The 26,039-nt window shown below is 47.2% G+C and overlaps 1 protein-coding gene across 4 annotated transcripts in view; it reads right to left on the bottom strand.

Moving 5' to 3' along the window:
- CYFIP2 (cytoplasmic FMR1 interacting protein 2) overlaps positions 1–26,039 on the bottom strand; it is a 126,247-nt gene that overhangs the window by 65,117 nt on the left and 35,091 nt on the right. For 2 of the 4 annotated variants that reach the window (XM_007528626.3, XM_060198055.1), the window contains exons 9-19: positions 25,401–25,505; positions 23,442–23,533; positions 21,577–21,694; positions 15,467–15,586; positions 12,202–12,327; positions 9,312–9,478; positions 8,454–8,601; positions 6,142–6,216; positions 5,176–5,329; positions 3,885–4,041; positions 2,406–2,502 (exon numbers count right to left, since the gene is read on the bottom strand). In XM_007528626.3, coding sequence (XP_007528688.1) covers positions 2,406–2,502; positions 3,885–4,041; positions 5,176–5,329; positions 6,142–6,216; positions 8,454–8,601; positions 9,312–9,478; positions 12,202–12,327; positions 15,467–15,586; positions 21,577–21,694; positions 23,442–23,533; positions 25,401–25,505 — 1,359 coding nt within the window. The remainder of the gene's footprint in view (positions 1–2,405; positions 2,503–3,884; positions 4,042–5,175; positions 5,330–6,141; positions 6,217–8,453; positions 8,602–9,311; positions 9,479–12,201; positions 12,328–15,466; positions 15,587–21,576; positions 21,695–23,441; positions 23,534–25,400; positions 25,506–26,039) is intronic. The other 2 variants (XM_060198057.1, XM_060198056.1) reach the window with 2 other exon arrangements.

Below are 26,039 nucleotides of genomic sequence, written 5' to 3'. Positions count from 1 at the left end.
ATGGGCCAGAGCCTCTGGCCAAGTCACAGTGGGAACATAAATAAACCTTTGATCTCCAGCAATGGTGAATTTGGGGCTGTCTGGTCCTGTAGCATGGCTTGACTTGTCCTGACCACTACAGAAATCATGCTGGCTAGTTAGTGATCAGCTTGAAGGAGAGAGGCCAGTTCTTGTCTGCTTCTTCCTTCCTTCTTACATATTTAATTTATTTTTTAAATGAGAGATAGACAGATAGACAGATAGATAGATAGATAGATAGATAGATAGACAGCAAACAGACAGACAGATACACACACACCAGAGCACTGCTCAGTGTTGGTATGCTTCTAGTTCTGCTTCTGGGACCCCTTCTGTTACATTGCTTGACATTGTGGTCTATTTACATGATCATTCTGTTACATTGGTTTGGTCTCACTCCCCCCGCCTCCGGGAGATTTGGTTTAGCCCTTGCTAGTTTCGCATTTCTTCCTTCTCCCTGCCCCCTACCCTACGTATTTCCAGAGTTCCTGATGCTGCCGCCAGAGGAGAAAGATGGAGGACATATTTGTGTGGTGATTAGATTAGTTTTTTGAACTGTTTGCTCATGAATAAAGAAATACCACTTCTCTGCTCAGCCATGTGTCCCTGGCCTCTGTCTCCCGCCCGCGAAGCTAACTCGGCATACTGGTGCCGTGAACTTTGAACAACATCTCAGCTCTGGTTTATGGTGGTTCTGGGTATTTGAACCTGTGACCTTACAGCCTCAGGCACGAGAATCTCTTGCAGAATTATTATGCTATCTCCCCAGGCCTCCTCTCTCATCTTTCCACAAGGAGGGGCTGGGGGGAAAGGAATTCAGAACAGATGTGGAAGCTACATGACCATGGGGACCACCACAAATTTTAGGTCTATAATCTACTAAAGAGATAGTAGGGGGAGCAGGCGGTAGAGCAGCGGGTTAAGTGCACATGGCGCTAATCATAAGGACTGGTGCAACAATCACAGTTTAAGCCCCCAGATCCCCACCTGCGGGGGGGGGGGTCATTTCACAAGCAGTAAAGCAGTGATGCAGGTGTTTCTCTGTCCTTCTCCCTCTCTAGCTTCCTCTTCCCTCTTGATTTCTGACTGTCTCTATCCAATAAATAAATAAAGATAAAAAAAAATTTTAAACAGTGGTCTGGGAGGTGGTGCAGTGGATAAAACATTGGATTCTCAACCATGAGGTCCTGAGTTCAATCCCTGGCAGCAAATTTACCAGAGTGATGTCTGGTTCTTTCTCTCCTCCTATCTCTCTCATGAATAAATAAATAATTAAAAAATTAAAACAGAGATAATAGCATGTGATTCTTTCAATCATTGTAAAGATTATTCAAATTAATATTGTATCATCATTTGCCTGACGAATGGAAAATATATAATCTTAAGTAGTTGGAATTTCTGTTGCTGTTAGCTAAGTAATCCAGCCATAAAAGACTCACTAGGAAATGAATTTTACCTTTGAAACTATCCTCTGTTATCTCTAAAAACATTTGAGAAACAGCAGTCTGAGAGATGGCTCAGTGGTAAAGCACAGGACTTGCAAGCATGAGATTGTGGGTTTGATCCTCAGCACTGCACATGCCAGAGCAGTGCTTTGGTTCTCTCTCTATTCATCAATAAATAAATAAATATTTTTTTCAATGATGTCTATGCATATGTGACATCTCCACTTTTCATTCTTCATTTTAGAGAGAAGGAGAGGAAGAAAGGAGAGAAAGGGAGCAACTGCGGGAAGAGACACCAGGCATTGTTCTACCAGCCCTGGAGCTCTCCCCATCCCCACCCCCATCCTGTCTGTGGTGCCCCCTTGTGGTGCCCTAGGGCTTTGTATATGATAAGGCTTGCATTGAACTGAGTGAGCTATCTCTTGGCACCATAAAGAAATACTTTTTATTTTTTATTTTTCATGAAAGACTAATACTCCCTTGAAACCATTTTGATGATCAGTGTACTTAGAAAGATCATTTATCCAAACAAGCCACTTATCACCCATGTGCCATCTGAATGCTTCCCCACCCATGTCCCCAATCCCCCAAAGTTAACTGCTGTCAGGAGGTAGAGTCTTTGGGAGGCGCTCAGATCAGGGGTTGGAGCCCCAGTGAATATGATTAACACCCTCATCAGTAGCCTCCTGCCTGCCCTTGGGGTGAGATCATAATGAGAAGTCTGTGAGCTGGAAGAGCTCCTTCACCTGGCCCTATAGCCAGCTGGCCTCTGCAATTGGGGCCACACCTTCTCCTCTTCAAGCTGCCCAGCATGTGCATCACTGCAGCAGCCCAAGGGGAACTGACACCTCCTCCCATGTGTCAGCAGTTAAAAGATATGGAAAGCTCAGCTCTTGGCTCTGGGAACAAAGGTCCCAGAAGAAAAGGGGAAAGAATACTTGCCTCAGCTTCGATCTCATCGTAGAGGAACTGCTTTTTGAATTTGGTCAGAGCATAGTAGGCACTGTCATTGTACAGATCCAAGGGGTAGAGGACATACCTGAAAGGGGAGACAAGAAGAAGTAGCTGAGTGCACCAGTCTGGTAGAAAGGAGGCTGAATGACCTGTGGCCCAGTGCATAGCTGGAGGGAGAGAGCCTGTGAACCTTCCCAGCTTCCACACAGACACAGTTTGCCACCCAGAGTCCCTAATGCTGGTTGTGTCTCTGGGAACAAAAGGAATGTAACTGGAGGTGATGAAGCTAAATGCAACAAAGAAGTGAAACACTCCAACCAGATCTTCCCAATTCATACAAGGAGTGTAAATAACTAAAACAAATGTGCTTGCACAAGAATAACCCAACTGATGTGTAGACTATAAAACATGGCAGTTTATAGGAGGGGGACAAGGAGAAGACTTAGGGTTGATGGGTAGAGGAGTATCTAGTGTGACGGCACTGGAACTTCAGTGGTGGGTATGCTGAGTCTTATACACACACGGGTCAGTGAAATTTGACTCCTAAAATGTATAACATCTTATGAACTTTGGTGGTGGGTGTGGTGAGGAACTATATCCTGCAATCTTACAATCTTGTAAACCACTACTAAGCACAAACTGAAAATATTATGAAACCAAGATAAATTTATATATAGTCTTTCTCTAACACCATTTAAAAAATACATATATTGCAGGAGTCGGGCAGTAGCACAGTGAATTAAGTGCATGTAATGCAAAGCGCAAGGACCAGCCTAAGGATCCCAGTTTGAGCCCCCAGCTCCCCACCTGCAGGGGAGTCACTTGGTGAAGCAGGTCTGCAGGTATCTTTCTCTCCCCTCTGTCTTCCCCTCCTCTCTCCATTTCTCTCTGTCCTATCTAACAACGATGACATCAATAACAACAATAATAACTACAACACAATAAAAAAACAAGGGCAATAAGAGGGAAAATAAATAAATAAATATAAAAAATATATATTAAAAATACATACATTGCTGTGTCATAATTTACTAGGCTGCTCTTTAAATTTGTTTACATTTTGTTATTATATAGTCTCAAAAATGTATAATGTAAACCAGTGACCAAGCTATTTAAAAACATGCTGACAAAGAAAGAAATACATGATGTCAATAAATCCAGGCCCTGAAAACATCAGTCTAAGGTAATAACAGGGTGCCAGATTAGGGTATTGGTTTCTGGTTCTCAAAGGTATATTTTCAGCACTTTTAGGAGACAGAAATATAGGAAGAGCATTTGGGCTGGTGGACTTTAGAGCCTATCTGCAAGGCTGAGTCAAGTCTTAGGTGACCTGTACTTTCCCTGTGGGGTACACTCAGCCAAGATGAGTCTAGAATATTCTAGAACATTCTAGAAGTAGAGTTTGCTGGCAAACCACGTTCCACCCACCCCGTGGAAACCTCCTGGCTGGCCCAGCTCTGTTCTTACTCCATCATGGAAGGCTCCTTGGTTTCCAGGATGTGGTCTGTTAGAATCCAGGGCATGGACATCTCAATAGGGAACTGGATGCGCCGGCCCATGGTCAACTCCAGAAAGAATTCTCGAAACCAGAGCTGGGAGAGGTCACAGCACTGCTGCAGGGCTTCTGAAAGGGCAGGGGACAACAGGGTTATCCAGAGGCAGCACCGAGAAGACCTTTGTTCTCTACAGTTATTGTTCTTCCTGTCACCATGCTAGAAACAGTGGTATTCATCAATGGGGCTGGTCAGCAGCCCCTGCTCCCTGATACCTAAAGGCCACCTTCACATCTATGGAGAGGACAACCACAGTTAAGCCTCAAAGACAGTGGCAAGGTATGGGGCAGGGAAGTGGGGATGATCTGGGCCTTAAAAGAACCTACTCTTGTGGCCAGGTGGTTACTCACCCAGTAGAAGGCACATGTCACCATGCATAAAGACCCAGGTTCAAGCCTCCACTCCCTACTTGCAGGCTTAGCTTCATGAATGGTGCAGCAGTGCTGCAGGTATCTCTCCACTCTCACTACCCCTCACCAATTTATTTCTGTCTCTATCTAAAAAGAACAACAACAACAAAAAGGGTGGAGTGGGGGAGGCCGCTAGGAGTGGTGGAGTCATCTTTGCGCCAACACTGACCCCCCCCCAAAAAAAAATCCCATTTTAATCAATTCCCATCATCCCCTGACAAAGCCATCCTGGAAACTTACAATCTATGTATAAAAAGCATGCTGGCCTGGATAGGGGGAGATAGCATAATGCTTATGCAAGGAAAAACAAAACAAAACAAAAAAAACAACTTTCATGCCTGAGGCTCCAAAGTCCCAGACCCAATCCCCAGCATTACCATAAATCAAAGTTGAGCAGCGCTCTGGTAAAAATAAATAAATAATAAATAAATAAAATGACAGTAATAAAATAAAAGATGCATGCCTAACACAGAACAGGTGCCCCCCCATGTGTGAGCTTCCACTAGACCATGAACCCCTGGTTGTGGTCACTCTGGGTTCACTGAAAGCCCTTCCTGGGCTGCTCTCCTCAGAAGCTTCTGGATTGCTTGTCATAGTCACATGACCTCCACTGTGGGGACTCAAGACACAGGTGAGGACAAACCATAGTGAGCAGGTATACTCCAGCCAACCTGAGCTGAGCTAAGACCATTCCAAAATGTTAGCACTTTCCACATGGTGCCAGAAGTGGCCCTCCCTCTGGGTCAGGAGTTCCGTTTCTCCACCTGGGCCCTGCCAGCCCCTTGCCCAGCTCACCACTGATATTGAGCAAGTGAGTGAAGAAGAAGGACTGCTTGTGGAAATCCTCGATGGCCAGGACAATGGGCCCATCCAGGCTGCTCCTCAGTGTCTTCTTGGAGCCACTCTTGTCTGCGATGAGTGATTCCAGCATGGTGCGCACCATGTACAGCTTGAAAGAGAAAGGCAAATAAGTGGGTGAGGTGTTGGCCTGGCCCGAGGGAAGGCTACTGTATGCTGTCCTTCCTACTTTCCTCCTTTCTCTGCAGAAGCGCAGAGTGTAAGGTTGGAGAGGTAAGTGAGGGATGCAGCAGAGTCTGCCAGCCCAGAGAGGAAGCTGTACTCAGGTCTTGGAGGATGACCTGACCAGACAGGGAAGTTCAGGGACCAGGGGCCTGCCTGGCCCATGTGGGAATCTGAGGAGGTCCTCAGAAACATCACTCTGGGATTCCTCTGTGTTTGTGGGAGTGGGAGGCTGGGTGGAGAGTCAAAAATAGGGGTCAAAAATAGAAGTAAAAAATAGGGCACCTATGTGGACTTCCTGTGCAACCTGAGGCAGTCAGCAAGCTCCCACTCTGGGGCTCAGTTTCCTCAACTGCTACCAGACTCTTCCTCCAGCCAACCCCTCTCAGCTTGACCTTTCTGAGGAAGTGTGACAAGGTGATGAGACCAAAAGGAGCCCCCCACCACCTCAAGTTCCTGCAGCTTGACCTCAGGAATCCAGGAGTGGGGGGGAACAGCACTCCCTGGTGGCGCCAGCAGCAATTGCATGGAAAGGTGGGTACTTACACAGGAGGCCTGCTAGACAGTGAGCCCCGCTTACAGGGGCCTGTAAGTGCAAAGGACACAAGTGCTAAGCTAGATCTTTCCACAGCTTTTGTCTTTGGATCTCAGGGCCGGGAGGGGCCGTGAGGAGCCAGGCTAGTGCGTTCCTGTCCCTCCTGGAGAGCTGTCCCCCAACCAGCCCCGCAGGCGGTGCTATACCAGGGATCGGCAGCCTCTTCGGCCCTGTGTGCCACCAGTGGGGTGAAACAAAGCCCGCGGGGACCACTGGCAGGCCTAGGACACAGACGGGAGAGAGGAGCAGGAGGGCGTGGGAGGGCAGGAGAGACAGGGAAGAGGGAGAGAGAGAGGAGAGAGAGAGAGAAAAGCGAGAGGTATTGTATACGGTGGGGGAGACGTCACGACTGCAGGGGCCACTGCTGTGCTGCTCCAACCTCCCTCTGTCTCCACATCCTGCCCGGCTATCTGGGGCTGTCTTTCCCCTTGGCCCTGACCCACCACAAGGACAGGGAGGAGGCAATGGGGTACTGGGCCTACTAAGTAACCCCTGTGCTCCTGGGCCTGGGTGTCCAGCTTATGAGAGGGTCTACCCCAGCACCCCCTAAGAATCTGGGAACACTGGCAAAAGGGAGGCCTCAAAGGAATACTTTGGGGTCCACACTGAGTGGGGTAGCCTGCCTGCACCCCATTCTCCCTATCTGGAAATCCATCCTGTCTCTCAGCAGGGGAAGTCTTACCCCACCTGCTGCGGCTCCATAGAGCTGTGCGGCACTGTCTGCAGAGCCCTCAAGAGGAGTCAGGAGACCTGGTTCTGGCCCCTCAGCCACTCACGACTCACCTGGTGGCTTAGGCAAGTCACCTCCCCTCTCTGGACCTCAGTTTCCCCATCTGTAAAATTAGGGGAGGGAACTGGGACTCATTCATCTCTAAGGGATCTTCTGGCTCCAACTATCCAAGGATCAATGCAACTTGGTAGTAGTGTGGGTGAGTCTCTCAGGTGATTTCTACAAGGCCCAGGAGGTGGTAATGGATAAAGCACTGGAATCTCAAGCATGAGGTCGTGAGTTCTATTCCCAGTATCACATGTGCCAGAGTGATGCTGTGGTTCATTCTTTCTCTCTCTCTCTCTCTCTCTCTCCTCTTAATTAATAAATGCATCTATCTTAAAAAGAGCAGCAAGTCTCTACAAAAATTGCTTTCTGCCCATCCTTCTCTCCCTGTTTGTCTCTCTCTTGTTTTTACATAGAGATAGAGACACTGAGAGATAAAGGCAGAGGTAGAGAGAGAAAGAGAGAGAGTGAATGAGGTCACAGCACTGAAGCTTCCTTTAATGAGGTGAGGGTTAGGCTCAAACCTGGGTCAGGCCTGAACACATGGCAAAGCAGTATACTATGCAAGTGAGCAATTTTGTCAGCTTATCACTCTTTTTCTGACCAGGAAGCCCCATTTCTCTTTCACTTCATTTCTCTTTTCCTCACTCTTATTTTTGGACTCACAGAACCACCCAGAAGCCCTGCTCAGTCCCTTCCTCTGTGTAGGAGTGGTCCTGACTCCACACAGCACTGTGTATAGAAGCTTCTTTGGACATTCTGCTGCCTGCCAGTGGGTTCCCACAGACTGGCCCTGAGATCCTGGGAGTCAGAGGACACCTCTGAAGACATCTGGCCTCTCCCCTCCCACCTTTGACCTGACACAGACACACACAGTGAGAGGGGTCAAGGTCTAGCCTGGTGACCATAGACCTAAGGGCAGAAAAAACAGGAGCTCCCTGCTTGGGGCTAGAGGACCTCTAGTCTTCCATGAGGACACAGCCTTTCCCCCAGCACCTTAAAGAGCCTGCCAGAACCTTCCTCCTCCAGTGGGCAGCAAGGGTGTGGCTCAGAAGCTCAGTCTGCCTCCATTCCCACCTACCCCATAATTCCACAGCTGCTGTAGACAAGCCATAGGCAGTCTCTGGCTCTGAAACTTCAGCTTGTAATTCTGAATCCCTAGGCTTTCTCTAAGGGATTGAGGGTTGTCCTTACTTGTGTTTTTGCAAGAGGGAGGGACACAGGAGATAATAAGTAGGGTCTCAAGTCTTTAGTGAGCACAGATTTAAAGTTCAGAGAGGGCAACATTCTTGCCAAGATGACACAGCACACTAGGATATCACCACAAGGCAAGGGAACAGATTTCCTTAACCCAGCACCCAACAGATGCTGAACCCAGAGTGTGACACTTTAAACTCCATTAACATTTGTGAACTAGGTTTCAGGGGGCAAGTGGAAGTATGGTGTCTATTTCCCAGATTTGACAACTGAGGCTCAGAGAGTCAGCATAATGTACCCGAGGTCACACAGGTGTCTGGGGCTAGAATCTAGGTCTCCTGACTCTTAGGCCAGTACTCCTCCCTCTTTGAGCAATAGGAGATGGCAGAAGAGGACTACTTGGCCCTGCCCCCACCCTCCCAGGACCTCCCAGCTCCCATCCCGGGGCCCAGCCAGGGTGACAGCGAGGGTGACAGCTCTCCTCACCTGTGTGCTGGAGGGCCCCACGGCACGGCGTGGCACCTTGATGTCAAATCCGCCTTTGGGGTCCTTCTCCCCTCTCAAGCATGGGTCATTGGGGGGCTCTCGGCCCCCCTCCCAGTCACAGATGGTTTTCCGAATGGCCTGCAGGACACTGGGGACACAGGATCCATGCCTCAGATCAGATTCCACCATGGGAGGGGACACCGATCTGGTTCAGGTTCTATGGGACTCCAAGACCCCCTAAGGTAGAATTCTGGAGGGGCATGTGGTATTTGTTGCTTTCTGCACTACACCCAGGGGTGCTGGGCTAAAGGGCTTGGGGCACAGTTCAAAGCCTGAGCTTGGCAAGTGATCACAGGGTTCTCATGCTCACTCAGCCCTTAGCTCTGACGGTGCACAGTGGGAAAGGAAGTGAGGGGGGCACAATTTTGGCTCTAGGGAGTTCTTTTAGTCCAGACCTGGATATTGAAATATAGTATATGTTGAGTTTCAATAATAGGATCTATTTATTGCTTTCCTTATTCTACATGGCCATGGTTAGGTCCTCACATGGTAATCCCATCAGTCCAACAGCCTACGAAGCAGGTGTCATTCTCAGAGAAGGCAGCTAAGTAAGTTCACTGGCTGAACAGAGGTAGAAACAGGCCCTAAACTCAGAGTGGAAGTTGATCCATCTCAAATATCCAGCCTCCTAAGAAGACCTCCAAGAACATTTTGGAAGGGTCTAAATGAGCTTCTTGTAAGTTGACTGGTAGCCTAGAACTTTCTGGAAAAGTGTGAACCAAGGACTTGCTATGGCTTGCATCCAGAACCCACTCCCATTTCTAATGGAGCCCTGAACAAGGCCTTGGGAGCACACACCTGATGAGGACGTTTTTCTTCTTGCGCACAGCCTGTCTCAGGGGCTCACGCAGTGTCACTTGGGCAAAGTCCTGCAGGGCTGCGTAGATGGTGTTCCTGATGGCCTGGTTGAAGACGCTCTCCATCCGGCCCATGAGCACCTGCAGGCCCTTGATCATGGCGATCACCTGGCCAGCACAGAGCAGGTTAGGCCTGGGTACCTCTGTAGTAATGCCATTCGTACATGCGTGTGTGCGTGCATGTATATGTGTAGGTCCCACAGAACATCCAGACAGAGCCATACTCAATGTATGGCTGAAGGCTGGGTGAGGAACTGAGCCAGTATGCAAACCTGCACTGTGCTTCCTTCATCATAGAAGTTCCTACACGTGCCAAAGCATGAAAACAGCCTACTTTTCCACCAACAGATGACTGGATAAAGAGGTTATGGATGTCAGGCTCAGGCAAAAACTAATAAAGTCATGGGTCCTTTGGAATATACCTAAAATAGACCTACTAGCTTTTTCCAAAATTGAGACTCCAAATCTTCATCTGCAATATTTCAGCCTTTAGGTTCATGATTAGTCAACAATTTGTTTGGCTTTATATACTCTTTTCTCAGCCACCAGGTTCTAGATTCTACCATGATGCCAACCAGACTTTCCTGGGTAGACAACCCCACCAATGTGTCCTAGAGCTCTGCTTCCCCAGAGCCCTGCCCCAGTAGGGAAAGAGAGAGGCAGGCTGGGAGTATGGATTGACCTGTCAACACCCATGTTCAGTGGGGAAGCAATTACAGAAGCCAGACCTTCCACCTTCTACACCCCATTGTAACCCTGGGTCCATACTCCCAGACGGATAAAGAATAGGAAAGCTATCAGGGGAGGGGATGGGATATGGAGCTCTGATAGTGGGAACTGTATCCCTCCTATAATATGGTCTTGTCAGTGTTTCCATTTTATAAATAAATAAATAAGAAAAAAAAGAAGTCATGGGACATATACTTCATGGCATACTACAAGAAAGATGATAGTGTGTCCTTTGAGACAAAATGGGTGGAACTACAGGGGACCATGCTTAGTGAAGTAAAAAGAGGCAAAAGACAATTACTGGATGGCTTTACTCATAAATGGAATCTGGAGAACTGATACACATGAACCTTCCAGATGTAAACAGCCTATAAGACTTTGTGAGAACTATGGTGATTATTGTTGGTAGGGTAGGGGCACAAAACTTTGGTGGTGGGTGTGGAAGTATACTCTGTTATCTTACAAGTCTTTATTAATCACAAATTCACAAAAATGGCTTGACAAAAAAAGAGGAGGAGAAGAAAGTTCCTGTGGTAGCTGGGAGGATAGCTCAATGGGTAAGGCATATTCTTTATACTAAGTGTGAGGCCCTGGGTTTGGTCTCTGGAACCACATGGGAGTACCATGGACAGCAGCAAAGGAACTCCATGGATGGTGATTGGTGCTTTTCTCTCTCTCTTTCTCCCCTCTCATCCAAGCATATAGAAAAAATATATATACTTGTATATATATTTATTACCAGAGAGCTGTTCAGCTCTGGTTTATGGTGGTGTGGGGGATTAAACCTGGGGCTTTGTAGCCTCAAGCTTGAAAGTCTTTTTGCATAACCATTATGCTATCTCCTCCAGCCTTCTCTCTTTTTTCCTTTAATTTTCATTTTACATGATTGGACAGAAAGAAATTGGCAGTGGGGAAATAGAGAGGGAGAGAGACACATACACATCTGCAGCTCTGCTTCACCACTCATCAAGTTTCCCCCTGTATATAGAGACTGGGGGCTTGAACTTGGGTCCTTGTGTATGGTAAGGTATGCACTCAACTGGGTGTGCTGCTACCTGGCCCCAGTATATAGAATTTCAAAAATTGGGCTGGGGAATCCACTCAGTGGTATAGTGCATACAGGAAGCCCTTGGTTCACCCCCAGTGGCACACTGAAAAATGTTGCTACAAAGCAAAGTTGCTGGTGATACAGGGCCTCTAGCCTCACAGTGTGACTGCTTCATGCTGGCACAAGCTCCCTGTCATGCTGCTGACGGGTGACAAGTGGCAGCTGCTCCCTGTCGTGCACCCACATGGGACTCTGGCACTGGAGACCTTTCCACATGCCATTCCCCCATTAGCCTTATCAAATCCAATGTTTATTTTGTTTGTTTGTTTGTTTGCTTTTTTAACTAAAACATTTTTTAAAAAGAGTTCTACCATCTTTGCTTTCAAAACAACTAGGCTAGCTGCAGTGTAACATGGGATTCTCATAGGACTCGGTGGTGGTGGTGTCGGAGGGCCTCTGTCCTTCCCTTTGCTTCCACCCTTGTCCCTGACTCACTGGCTCGCTTGTCCACACAGGTATGGAGGCAGGAGTCTATGATGCTGGTGGTCTGGTCTAACTCTGCTGTGTGTGGCTCTCCCAGGGAGACTCAGGGACCTGGTAGCACTTTGGGTGGGAGCCTTATTCATTGGCTCTGCTTTCCCAACAACTACCCCAACCGTTTGCCCCTATCAGCCCCAAGTGCTAGATGGGCATGTGCAGCCCCCTTTGAATTCTGGCCTGACGGGCCTCCTTACAGCTACCGCACAGTCACACGTCACTTCCTGAGACCCATCTAGCATCTTCTGCTTAACTCTCCATGCTGTGGATACAGGTGGGAAGCCTCCCACACTGCAGGCTAGAGGCCCAGGGCCTGGTCACATGAGGACCACCAAGAAATTTTTGTTGAAAGGATGAGTGAACAAACTTTGGGCAGAGATGAGTTTTGATGTGAGACAGGGCCAAGAACATCCACATAAGTGTGGGCCAAATCACTGCCCTGCCCAGCCCTATGCCCAGAACATCCCCCCGAACCAGCAGCCTCAGGGTGAGGAGGGGACCCGAAGGCAGCACCCACCTCCACGAAGGCGAACTTCTCCTCGCTGGTATAGTTGTAGCGTGTGGCCCTCTCATATTCCTCTGCCGTGCCGGGGCAGTCTTTGTTGCAGAACTTGTCTGTGGGGTGCACTAGCTTCCAGGAATACTGGGGGAGGAAAAGACCCCATGTCCACCATACACAGGGAAAGGAGACACGGTGGTCCCTTCACTCGGTCACAAAGCAGATGAGGGGCTGGCTCTGCTACAACAGTAGTGAGCCACGAAAACATGGAGCAAAGGCCAAGACCCAAAAAGCCACACAAAGGGTCTACTTAGAGGAGATGTCTGTAGAGATAAAGGGCATTCTCAGGATGGAGGACTGGGGAATGAGGGCAGGGACCTGGGGCTTAGTGTTCAGGATGTCCTAAATGTGACCATGGTTGTACAACTCTTTGAAGACACTGAAAACTAGTGAACTTGCATTTTATTCCATTTATCAATATTTTATTTTCCATCAGGGTTATAATGGGGGGGGGGTGTCAATATCTGCATGGCCCAATCATTCCTAATGGCCATTTCCTTCCTTTTGTATTTTTAGTGGTTTTTGGAAAATTAAATTTTATTTATCTACTTATTTATTTTTCACCACTCCCCTCACCAACTGTCTGTGTCCCCATCCCTCTTTTTTTATTAGTATTATTGCCACCCGGGTTGTCACTGGGGTTCAGAGCCTGCATGATGAATCCACCACTTCTGGAGGCTATTTCTCTCTATATTTATTTATTTTATTTCTATATTCTATTTTATAGGACAGAGAGAAACTATGATGATGGAGAGAGAGGGAGAGAGAGACTGACTGAGAAATGGACCTATAGTCCTGCTTCATCACTTGCTAAACTTCCCCCCCTGCAGGTGGGGAGCTGTAGCTGGAACCTGGGTCTTTATGCATGGCAATATGTGTACTCAACTGAGTGCACCACCACCTAGTCCCTTGTCTTTCTTTTTTTTTTAAATTTATTTATTGGGGAATGAATGTTTTACATTCTACAGTAAATACAATAGTTTGTACATGCATAACATTTCCCAGTTTTCCATTTAACAATACAACCCCCACTAGGTCCTCTGCCATCTTTCTTGGACCTGTATTCTCCCCACCCATCCACACCCACCCCAGAGTCTTTTACTTTGGTGCAATATGCCAATTCCAGTTCAGGATCTACTTGTGTTTGCTCTTCTGATCTTGTTTATCAACTTCTACCTGAGAGTGAGATCATCCCATATTCATCCTTCTGTTTCTGACTTATTTCACTTAACAAGAATTTTTCAAGGTCCATTCAAGATGGGCTGAAGTCCCTTGTCTTTTTTTTTTTTTTGATAGATGGTAAGAGACAGAGAAAGAGAAGAAGAGAGAGGGAAGGAAAGAGACACCAACTACACTACTCCACTGCTCCTGAAGTTGCCTCTCTGCAGGTGGGGACTGGGCACCTGAACCTAGGTCCTTGCTCATTGTAATATGTGCATTCTACTGGATGAACTACCTCCTGGATCCCAGTGGACATTTTTTTTTATAGAGGGGGAGGGAGGGAGAGGGAGAGAGAGAGAGATATGGAGAGAGAGAAACCTGCAGCACTGCCCCACTGCTCATGAACACTCCCTTCCCTGCAGGTGTGGACTGGGGGTTTCAGCCGAAGTTCTCACACAGGTTTATGTATGCACTCCATTGGCTAAGCCACATCCTGGTACCTGGTGGTGATTTTTTTTTTTTTAAAGGATAAGAGACAAAGATAGAGAAGAAGAAGAGAACCATCACTGGTCACTTCCATCAGGAACATCATCATAAGCCCTCTTGTGGGCCTTCATAGGACCTCACTACAAAGTAGCAGTGGTAGGGACTGTCCCATTCTCTGAAAGGAGGCTGGGTCAGCCTGCCCTGACACCTGAGGAAGACTGGTCCTGAAATAAGTGCAGCCTAGAATGTTCCAAGCTGTGGCCATGAACTGCTAGTTCAGAACACAGGGATTCAGAGGTTACACATGCTGCTGTGCTAAATATATACATATGCCCTGGGTCAGGTGAATGGGATAAACAGTTAAGATTATTCTTTTTTTTTTTTCAAGACTGGGAGCTACTCTTTGCTCTGCCCTAATCCAACTTTCTAGCCCTCTTCTCTACTCCTTCTTCTCAGTCAATATTTTTCTAGCCCTCTTCTCTACACCTTCTTCTCAGTCAATATTTTTGCCCAATTCCATGTAAGCTATCAAACTCAAGCAAAAACTACAATAGTAGTGTGCCCCTAACAATAAAATGGACTTCCTACCTTCTTTCCACCCTAAGATACTTGTTCTTAACTGCTATTTCTGCTTTTTGGTTCTTGTTCACTAATCATTTTGTTCCACTTTGTATCTTGCTGCCTTTCAGCCACCAAGTTGCAGACGCTATCATGATTCCATCTGACTTCCCTGGGCAGACGGCCTCACCAATGTGTCCTAGAGTCTCATATCTCTAGAGCCCTGACCCACTAGGGAAAGACAGAAACAAGATGGGGCTATGGATCAACTTGATAATGCCCATGTCCATCAGAGAAGCAATTATAGAACTTCTACCTTCTGCACCCCCAAAATAATTCTAGTCCACATTCCCAGTGGGGGAGAAATGATAGGGGAAGATAAACAGAGGGATCTGAACTCCAGATCCATCAGGACCCGGATAAAGAAGAGGGAAAAGAGAAGGACATTTGGATGTAGGAATAGGTGTATGTGTAACTTGGAAAGAAAGAGAAGATGGGACCATAGAAAATATGGGCAAATGTAGACAAGTATGGATAGTTGTAGAAATAATAGTTAACCCTTATGAGAACTGTTGTAGCTTACAATGGAGGGATTGGGGATTCAGAACTCTGGTGGTGGGAATGGTGCAGAGTTGTACTCCTGTTATCTTGTAAATAAATATTAAATCAGTAATACAATTTAAAAAAAGAAAGAAGAGGGAGAGAAACTGAAAATAAGGAGAAGCACCTTCAGCACTGTTCCACTGCTTGCTAAGCTCTTCCCTCCCCCACCCCCAGAAGGTGGGGGACAAGGAACTGGAACCTGGGACACTGTGCATGGCAATGTATATGCTCAACCAGGTGAGCCACCACCTGACCTCATGAACCTACATTTTAAGCAGGTGGAGGGTACAGTATGTGAATTGTATCTGGGTAAAATTGTGAGACAGAGTTTTGGGGAGAGACAGAGGCAGCTGGGTCCTCAGGGATTGGGGCTGGTCAGCTGGCTTCTGCATGGGCTAGGGAGGGGGACACTTACCACCTCCATAACATGAGCGCTCCACTTGGACAGCAGCTGCAGGCCCCGCAGTGCCAGGTCGAACAGTTCTCGGTACTCCTCATCCGACTTCTGGCTGTCCAGCCCAGAGCCTGTCACCACCTGTGGACAGAGGAGACACCTCACCACTGGGAGCTAGGCACCTGCTTAATGACCCATGATTGGGTCCTCAGAACCACACAGGAGGCACTATTATGACAGACCCTAAACAGATAAACTGAGATGCAGACTAGTGCTCCACTGCAGGCCACGGGGCATGTGAGCGTCTGAGGGTTCAAATATTAGGCTCTGGCAGGTGACTACAATTCAGGCAGGAAGGATGAGCTAGAGACTCAGGATGTGTCCTCATGTCAAGATAGTGCACGGAGCTATGAAGAAACGTAACCACAAAGCAGCGTGATTCTTATCACATGGGATTTTTCTTTTTTCTTATATGTTATTTTTATTTTACTGGATAGAGACACAGAAAAATCAAGAGGGAGAGGTGGAGATAGAGAGGGAGAGAGAAAGAGGGAGACCTGTAGCATTGCTTCACTGCTTGTGAGGCATTCCCCCCAACCCTGCAGGTAGAGACCAGGGATTTGACCTTGGATCTTTGAACATGGTAAAATGTTTCTCAACCACATGTGCCACTGCCCAGCCCTATCATATGGGCTTTTCTATTTCATATTCAAACAGATAATCCCACACTAAAGGGATTTCAACTTATTCCTGAGAAAGTAGCAGGGAAGACAAACACCTATTTGAATGTGTAGTCTTTCAAATATATACTATGCATGTATGTGTGTGACTGTACACAGGTATGTGTCTCCATGTCTCCGTATGTATGTGTGTCCAAACAGAAACATATATAGAGTCCTCACTGTCTGTACATTCTACCTTTGTGATATTTGCCTGCTTGTTAGAATTTGGTTGTTTTGGTGATTATCATAGTTTTACCACTCTGGGATATCTTTTTTACATAGAGAGAGAGAGATAGAGAAACAGGGAGGGAAGGAAGGAGGGAAGGAGAGAGAGAGAGAGAGAGAGAGAGAACAAAATTAAGCATCCTTCAATGTTTTTGGTCTGGGCTTCAACCTGGGTGGAGAACATGGAAAAGCAGCACACTATCCAAGTGAGATAAATATTCATTTGTATATGCTTATGTTATGATTTATTGGATAGAGACAGAAAGATGTTGTGAGGGAAGGGGAAGGGAGGAACAGAGAAAAAGAGGCATTTGCTTCACCTTTTGTGAAGCTTCCCCATGCCATGTAGGTGGGGGTTTGAACCCAGAACCTTGTACATGGCACCGTCATATATGCTTAACTGCGTGCACCACCACCCAGCTCCTGTCTATTTATATATTTTTTTGGGTAAGAGAGACCAGAGCACTGCTCCTATGTATGTAGTACTGTGAAACAAACATACGCTTAAGGTGCACAAGACTAGTGCTCTCCCACTGAGCTATCTCCCCAGCCTTCCTGGGACTGACTCATGAGCTGAAAACCAATACCCACAGTGCACAGACATGCATAGAACACACACACACACACACACACACACACACACGGAGAGGTAGAGAGAAAGAGTGAAAGAGATCACAGCACAGAAACTTCCTCCAGTGCAGTGGGCTTTGGGCTTGACTCTGGATTGCACACATGGCAAAGCAGTGCTCTATCCAAGTGAGCTATTTTTCTGGTCCCATTCTTGTGCTCTTCAGCTGTAACTTCCCCATTTAAAACACCCTCTGACCCCAGTGCTGGGGTCTGTTTTGTGCTTCCATGAGGAGAAGGCTGCAGGTGCCTTGTGGAGAACAAGTGAGCTGAGTTTTGGGAACAAGTCACAGTGCTGTGGGCTGTGAGCAGGAGTGAGCACAATGATACCATGCTTCCCTTGGACAGGAAGGCACAGTAGTGCCAGCTGAAGACAGTGTGACAAGGGTTGCACAGGGAGGTGACACTGGGGCTCCTCAGAACCCTACTTTTCCACTTCCCTGAGTGGCTCATTGCCACTCTACAGAATCTAAGTTCTTCCCATATTTGGGAGCTACTCTCTTCCCTGATCCAGTTTTCTGGTCCTTTTTTCAGCCATGACATCATCTCCCCAGGCAATAACTTGGATCCACCTGCGTATCAGATGTCAGGCTCAGGAAAAAAAAACAAAACTAGTATAGTCATGGGCCCTTTGGAATATAACTAAAATAGGACTACTAACTATCTACAAAGCGGAGACCCCTCCAACTCTTCATATGAACTATTCCAGCCTTTATGTTCATGATTAATCAATAATTTGCTTGTCTCTATATGTTAACTCTCTTTTCAGCCACCAGGTTCCAGATGCTAGCAGGATGTCGACCAGACTTCCCTGGACTGACAACCCCACCAATGAATCCTGGAGCTCTGCTTCCCCAGAGTCCCACCCCACTAGGGAAAGAGAGAGACAGGCTGGGAGTATGGATCGACCTGTCAACACCCATGTTCAGCTGTTCAGTGAGGAAGCAATTACAGAAGCCAGACATTCCACCTTCTGCACCCCAAGGTGACCCTGGGTCCATATTCCCATAGGGTTAAAGAACAGGAAAGCTATCAGGGGAGGGGATGGGATATGGAGTTCTGGTGGTGGGAACTGTGTGGAGTTGTACCCCTCTTATCCTATGTTTTTTGTCAACGTTTCCTTTTTGTCAATAAAACTAAATAAAATAAATAAATAAATAAAGAATCTAAGCTCCACAATAATAACACATGTATATAGTGCACCATTTAAAAATAACACTGAAGGGGGCTGAGAAGTATCTCACTTGGGTAGTTGTTGCTTTGCCATGGGTGTAATCCAGGTTTGAGCCTGGACCCTACTGCACTGGAGGAAGATTTGGTTCTGCCTCTCTGTCTCTATCTAAAAAAATATAAAATACTGACAGTTTCTGGTCTAACATCCAAGTTTACTTTTGTTTCTGGTGAAATGTAGTGGTTCAGAGTCATTCTTCTGGGCATTTCAACCTGATTTTCCCAGCAGCACCATTTGTTGAAGAGATTCTCCTTTCTCCATTTAATAGTATGGGCCCCCTTGTAAAAAATTAGATGTCTTTAGGTGTGGGACCTTATTTCTGGGCTCTCAATTCTATTCCACTAGTCACTGTTTCTATTTTTGTTCCAGTACCAGGATTTTTTTTTTTTAATTACAGTGGCCCTATAATACAGTTTGAGATCTGGAAGTGTAATGCCTCCAGTTCTGTTCTTTTTTTCTCAAGGTATTTTCTGGTTCCAGATAAACTTTTGTAGCTTTTTTCCCCTATTCTCTTAAAAATACGTAGAGGAAAATATTGGCAGAACTCTATTTCATCTAAATTTTATTAGGCATACTTAATGATACAAATACAATTGCAAGAAAGACTAAAATAAAAATAAACTAATGGGACTACATCAAATTGAAAAGCTTCTGCACAGCAAAAGAAACCAGTACCCAGACAAGGAAACTCCATACAGAATGGGAGAAGAACTTTACAAGTCATACATCAGACAAAAGTCTAATAACAGAAACATATAAAGAGCTCACCAAACTCAGCAACAAAAAATAAACAAATGACCCCATCCAAACATGGGAAGAGGATACAAACAGAATATTCAGATCCAGAAGGCCAACAGACATATGAAAAAAAATGCTCCAAGTCACTGTCAGAGAAATGCAAATAAATACAATAATGAGATACCACTTCATCCCTGTGAGTATGTCATATATCAGAAAGGGCAGTAACAACAAATGTTGGAGACGTTGTGGGGGCAAGGGAACTCTCCTGCACTGCTGGTAGGAATGTAAATTGGTCCAACCCCTGTGGATAGCAGTCTGCAGAACTCTCAGAAGGATAGAAACAGACTTACCCTATGACCCTGCAATTCTTATTCCGGAGATATATCTTAAGGAACCAAATGCACCCATCCAAAAAGATCTGTGTATCCCTATGTTCATAGAAGCACAATTTTGTAATAGTCAACACCTGGAAGCAACCCAGGTGTCCAACAACAGATGAGTGGCTAGGAAAGTTGTGAGGTTATGTATATGAATGATGGAGTACTACTAAGCTATTTAAAAATGATGAATTCACCTTCTTTACTTCATTGTGGATGGAGCTGAAGGAATCATATTAAGTAAGAGAAGCCAGGAAGAGAAGAATGAATATAGGATGCTCTCACTCAAACAAAGAAGTTGAGAAATAAGATCAGAAAGGGAATCACTAAGTAGAACTGGGTTTGGTGTATTGCACCAAAGTAAAGGACTGGGGTGGAGGGATGTGCTTTCACATTCTGGTGCATGATGGTGAAGAACCTAGGTGGGGGGGAGTTTAGAGTGTTTTGCAGAAAACTGAGAAAGTTTGCACATGTACCAACAACTGTATTTACTGTGAACCACTGGCAAACGCTAGAAGAAGAAGAACTGTGAACCACTAATCACCAAATAAAAAGTTAAAAATAAAATATATTAAGAAAAAAAATAAAAACAGTGGCAAGGCATAAGGCAGTGGTGCATCTGGTTAAGTGCACACATTATCACGTGCAAAGACCCAGGTTTGAATTCCACTCCCCATTTGCAAGAGGGGGAAGCTTCACAAGCAATGAAGCAAGTACTGCAGGTGTCTCTCTACATCTCTATCTCCCTTCCCCTCTCAATTTCTCTCTGTCCTAGCAAATAAAGGAAAAGAAAAAAAAAAGAAAAAGAAAAGAAAAAATCATCACCAAGAGCAGTGAATTTGCTGTGTTGGCACTGAGCCCCAGCAATAACCCTAGTGGGGAAAAAACAAACAAGCAAGCAAGAAAACAAACAAAACAGCTACTAGGTTTTGTTGTGCAGGCACCAAGACTCAGCAGTGGCATAATAATAATAATAATAATAACAACAACAACAACAACGATAACACTGAGCTAGACTGATTCTGAGATCACTTCTATTCCTCCTGCAGCCTTAGCTCAGTTGATGGACATTCATAGCTAAGAAAGCCAAAAGTTGGGGCTTGGCCCTGTTCCAGGCCTGCTATAAGAATGAGGCCCACTGGGGAGTCGGATGGTAGTGCAGCAGGTTAAGCACACGTGGCTCAAAGCACAAGGACTGGCATAAGGATACCGGTTTGAGCCCCCAGCTCCCCACTTGCAGGGGAATCACTTCACAGGTGGTAAAGCAGGTCTGCAGGTGTCTATCTTTCTCTCCCCCTCTCTGTATTCCCCTCCTCTCTCCATTTCTCTCTGTCTTATAACAACGATGACATCAATAACAACAACAGTAATAACTACAACAATAAAACAACCAGGGCAACAAAAGGGAATAAATAAATAAATATTTAAAAAATTAAGGAAAAAAAAAAAGAATGAGGCCCACTGGTCTGATTTGTCTGACAATCCTTGTTCCAAATGCTGCCTTCAGATCAGACAATTGTAATGTCTGGGCTGGAAAAGCATGTGCATGGTGGTGCCTGTGAGCGTAAGTCCTCCTTCAAGGCCAGCAAAAGGGACCTATGCCTATTATAACATGCAGCCTTACTGGAAGGGTTTCCATAGGGTAAGACCAGAAGAAAACAACCACCCAGGACTAGGGAGATAGCATAGCAGTTCTGCAAAAAGGACTTCCATGTCTGAGGCAGCAAAGGTACCAGGTTCAATTCCCAGAATCACCATAAGCCAGAGCTGAACATGAACAGTGCTCTATTAACACACACACACACACACACACACACACACACACACACTTAGAGGGAATACCCCCACCACACACAGACTCTACATGGAGCAATGTTTCTCTGGCTGTCCAAGCTGGAGCTGGCTTGGATCCCTCATAGACTAGCCCAGACCCTGGCCAGACTGTCACCTGCATGTCACAAGGCATGCTCCACACAGCATGTTGTCCTCCACCTCAGTCCTCTCAGTGAGCCCATCACTCCCATTTCACAGACAAGCAACAGAAACACAGAGATGGTGAAGAGTGTTAGAAGGTCAGAAGCCACTGTTCTCAACCCTGGAACCCACGCCCTTTCCGTGTGATGGGTTTCTCTGGTTCTGCTCTTTGTGACCCACCCTGCCCCAGGCCAGTCCCCAGGCTGGGCCCTTTCTGCCTACTGGACAGCTCACCTCACTGTTGCTGTAGCGTGCCAGCTCTGAGATGAAGCGGATGTGGTCATCACGGATTTGTACCATCTGCTCACAGATGTTGTACTGGGGGCTGATGCTGCTCTGTGTGCAGGTCCACCTGGGCAGAGAGGTAGGGGTTAACATGGGCCTGGGGGTGCCAGAGGGAAGGCTCCTTCTGCTCCACAGAGCTCCTGGTGTCCCAGGTCCCAGCCACTGCTGCTGAGTCCCTGTGGGGACTTAGGGAGAATGTGCTAGCCTCCCTCTTCTGAGACCCCATGATCCTGGGTGTCTCTGGACACCAATGTCCACATACTCACCAGACACTTAAATGAGGGGCTGTGACCCCAAAGGGCTGAAATTCCAGCAAAGAAAATTGGGGGCACCTCCTAGACCTGTCTACAGACTTGGCACCCTGTGATAGAAGCTTCTTTGCAGGGGTCTTTTCAGAAGAGGTGTTGGAAAGATCTAAGGGCTTGGGGACTTGCTTTCATCAGTCAGGCAGCCCAAAGGGTGAGGAATCACGTCCTGGGGCCTATGGCTGGCCTCTTCTTCCTCTGTTTCTACTCCTCTTTACTTTTTCCTCCTTCCCGATTCTTTCTAAACTTGTTTTGAGAGAAAACAAGTGAAGGAACATTTTTGCTCTTTTTCTCCTGAAGAGAAACACACTGGCTCCTTCATCTTTTTCCACCACCTGACATCCAGGATGGGGGACCCAGTGTGGACACAAACCAGAGGGGGCAAGAATTCAGCATGGGGCTGGGGAGACAGCATAATGGTTCTGCAAAAGACTCCTAAGCCTGAGGCTGTGAGGACTCGGGTTCAATCTCTAGTAACACTGTAAGCCAGAGCTGAGCAGTGCTCTGATATCTCTCTCTTTCTCTCTCATCTCTATAATTAAAATGAAAAATAAATAAAATAAAATTCAGCTTGTCTGAAGGAGCCAGAAGTGGCCCTTGTCCTCATATTCAGAGGGCACAGCTGTCCTCACCAACACTGGGCCAGGGCTCTGATTTCCTCAGGGTGGGTTGGGGACAGGGGCAGTGGTTCACAACCCCTCGGACCTGCAGTCCTCACTGGGCTCCCATCCCCAGTGTCTACTCCCTATCAGCCTGGAAAAGGTGAGGGAGTGAGTTCAGCTCTCAGTACTCACTGATTTTTCTAGAAAGCCTCAGTTCCACAAGAGAGACCACAGGAGCTTTCCTGGGTGGCTCACCAGCCAGGGTCCAAGGTTGGAGGAATTGTTTTCAGCCACTTTCCACCCCCTCAAGGAAGGGCAAGGTTCCTTTGGAGGGACAGGCTGAATTGCTCAGTGCTGGGGTGGGGGAGGCATAGAGCCCCTCCAGTGACACCAGAGATCAAAGGATAGTAAAGGCTGTATCCAGATGTCCCAAATTCCCATGAGGCATGCACAGCAAAGAATGTAGTACAGGTGACTTAACCTAAAGAGTTTACAGAGCCGTGTAAGGGGAAGCATCCCCAGTGTCCCCGCTGGCCTGTCCCACCTCATACTTACAGCAGGGACACAAAGCCTGTGGGGGAGTGACTGAGTCATGCCACCTGACTATGGAGGGCCAGCCAGTCTGTCCCTTTTTCCAGGGGAGGACACTTGCTGTCCTCTGTGGGCCTTCCGGACCATGGGGACAGAGAAGGGGCACGGCTGTGCGCTGGGCGCCTTTGAGCCCCAGTGGCAAAGGGTGGACACAAAGGTGCTCAGAGCGGTGCCCCGTGCCCCCTGGACTGGCCGGCCAACTGCCATGTGCCCACAGGTCCACTTGCCCGGGGCTCCGGGGAGGGAGGAAGGGCTGAAGTGGCCCCTCGGCCCCCTGCCCGGCCAGGAGCCGAGAGACATTACGGCAGGCACTCACTTGGACTTGTTCTCTTCATAGTGAGCACTGGTCTTAATGTATCTGGCCAGCTCTATCTGCATGTCGCCGAAAAGGGGCACCACCTGCAGCTGCTGCAAAGGAAGCAAACACAGCGTGTGAGACGCTGGGAGGCCACTGGCCTTGGGGGGGACTGGTCCAAGTCCTGTGTCTGTGCTCACAGTGCTCTGAAGGTCCAGGAGCCCAGAAGCCCGGCCTCTGTTCCACACTAGGTTTCAGCATTGGGTCCTAGAGAGGCACAGTGATTTGTCCAATGCTACCCAGCACGGGAATGAGGAGGGATGGGAACAGGTGTAGGGTCCCTCCTGTGGGGATTTCCCTGAGGTTAGAAGATGGTACTGCTCCAGCTCTGGCCAAACAGGTGCTAGATGCTATGGCTGGGGCTGATCTTCCCAAGAAAGCCCCCAAAGGAGGTAACTAAGGCCCCAATGCCCAGCCTTGGGGGAAATCAGGGCAGGATGACATTTACTGTCTGCTTCTGCTGCTAAAGGCACAGTGCTCAGTGCACCACAGACTGAGGGTCTTAGGGCATGGAATACTGTGTAATGTGGTGACAGGGGTCCACGTCTTTCTGTACCCGTCTAAACCACAGAATATGCCGAGAGTGCACCCCAACATTAATGGTAGACTTAGGGTGACAAGGACGCCTTGGGGTGGGTTTATCAATGAATACAACTACACCACTCCAGGAAGGGGGATTACTGTAATGGTGGAGAACGTGGGGAATGGCAGGGGCACAGGAATCTTGGTGCATTCTGGTTTTGCTATGAGCTGAAAACAGCTCTAAACAGAGATAATGAAACAGAAGGTAGTGTTTCAGTTCCCACAACGACCCTGTAGGGCCAGATTGTGCCTCTGCCCATTTTAACCAGTAAGGAGAGTGAAACTTAGACCACTGGTGTCCTCCATAATGCGCCTGCCAGGGGGTCCCTTTGAGGATTTTTTTTAAAAATCTAGGCAGAGTGGGAGATAGGGAGAAAGAGGTAGGGAGAAGGAGAAGGGAAGAGAGGGAGAGAAGGAGGGAGGGAGGGAAAGGTAGGTAGGTAGGTAGATAGATAGATAGGTAGACAGATAGATACCCTGGCAACAAAGCTTCCTTCAGTGTAGTGTGGGCCAGGATGGAGCCTGGGTTGCTACAGCAAAGCAGTACACTATCCAAGTGAAGCTCTTTCACCAGCCCAGGGGTCCCCTTGAATGTAAAGCCTTTCCCACATCTGTACTCTGGGCTCTGCTCCACTCCTGTGGTGCTCCATGCCAGGACAGACTGTCAACACAGTCTGTTGTACTGGGTTGGGGAGATGTGCCCTAGTGCAGCAGGACTCCCAGGTTTGATCCCCAGGACCATCAATAGCCAGAGCTAAGCAGGGCTCTGGTTCAAAGAAATACAATCTTGAACAAGGGCTTCATTTAACTGCACTTGGGGCCATCTTGGAGACAAAGGACAGCAATAGGACATGTGAGCAGGTACCAAGAAGCCAACCAAAGAAGACCCAGCCCATGGCCTCCAGTGGGTGAACAGGAGAGAGGCTGTGCATTATTTGCCAGAGTAGGTCTAGTTAAAGCTTGTCTCCAATCCCCTTGCTTCTGGGAGCTCTGATAGGAGAAGAGAGCAGTGTAATTATGCCTCCTGGATGCACCTCTTTCTAGATGGTGAGCAGTTTTGGAAAAGGGAATAAGCAGAAGGCAGAAAGAATCAGGGGGGCTCTCAGCAAAACCCTAAGACTCAGAGCAAGTCTGATGGTAGGGAGGAGCCTGCTGGGTGGCCACTGCCTCCCAGGGTGGCTGGAAACATTGGCACCCTTCTCTCCTCTTCCTCTTCCTCCTCCTCCTCCTCCTCCTCCTCCTCCTCCTCCTCCTCCTCCCGCCTTGCTTTCCTCTTTCTTCTCTTCCCAGGGACTGAGGAGCCAGTTTCCTCTGCCCAACCCCACCTTCAGTGCTTACCTTAAAGAACTTATCGATCTTGCTAAGGTTGATTCTCTTCTTGGCATCCAGTTTGTAAATGTTACTGACATTTCCATCCATCAGGTAGAGACCAAAACCCATGACCTGGAGGAACAAAACATAACATGTAGGAAGATCCATGTAAAGGTTGATCCAAGGCTAAGGAGGAGAAAAATGACTATAGGGGGCCCTTGAACAAGGCAGAGAGTAAGGGCATCAAGGCCTACACAATCTGAAATCCTACTGATTTAATTTATTTTATTTATTTTAACCGTCAAGGTGAGCTGCTCATGGGGATGTGATCAGTGTCCTCCCTAACCCGGAAGCTCCCCACAAGGCACCGGGATGGGGGGAGGAAATCGTCAGTTATACTCATGTAGCTGTGATTTGGTATTGCACCTTGAACCTCATTTGTTTTTCTTGACTGAAAGAAATCCCACAATGTCTTGGGTTTCTATGTACACATTTTGACAAAGTACCTTTTGGTAACAGATTGATGGATATTTTATGATAGCAAATGAAAGAACCATGGTCTGCATATATATGTGTGTGTGTGTGTGTGTGTGTGTGTGTGTGTGTGTGTGTGTGTATGTATGTGTGCATTTATTTGTTTGTTTATTTATTTATTTATTTATTTTC

The sequence above is a fragment of the Erinaceus europaeus genome, chromosome 9 (genome assembly GCF_950295315.1).
Source record: "Erinaceus europaeus chromosome 9, mEriEur2.1, whole genome shotgun sequence".
Classification (NCBI taxonomy): Eukaryota; Metazoa; Chordata; class Mammalia; order Eulipotyphla; family Erinaceidae; genus Erinaceus; species Erinaceus europaeus.
The sequence above is the reverse complement of the archived record's forward strand: the minus strand, read 5'-3'. Positions and strand labels throughout refer to the sequence as shown.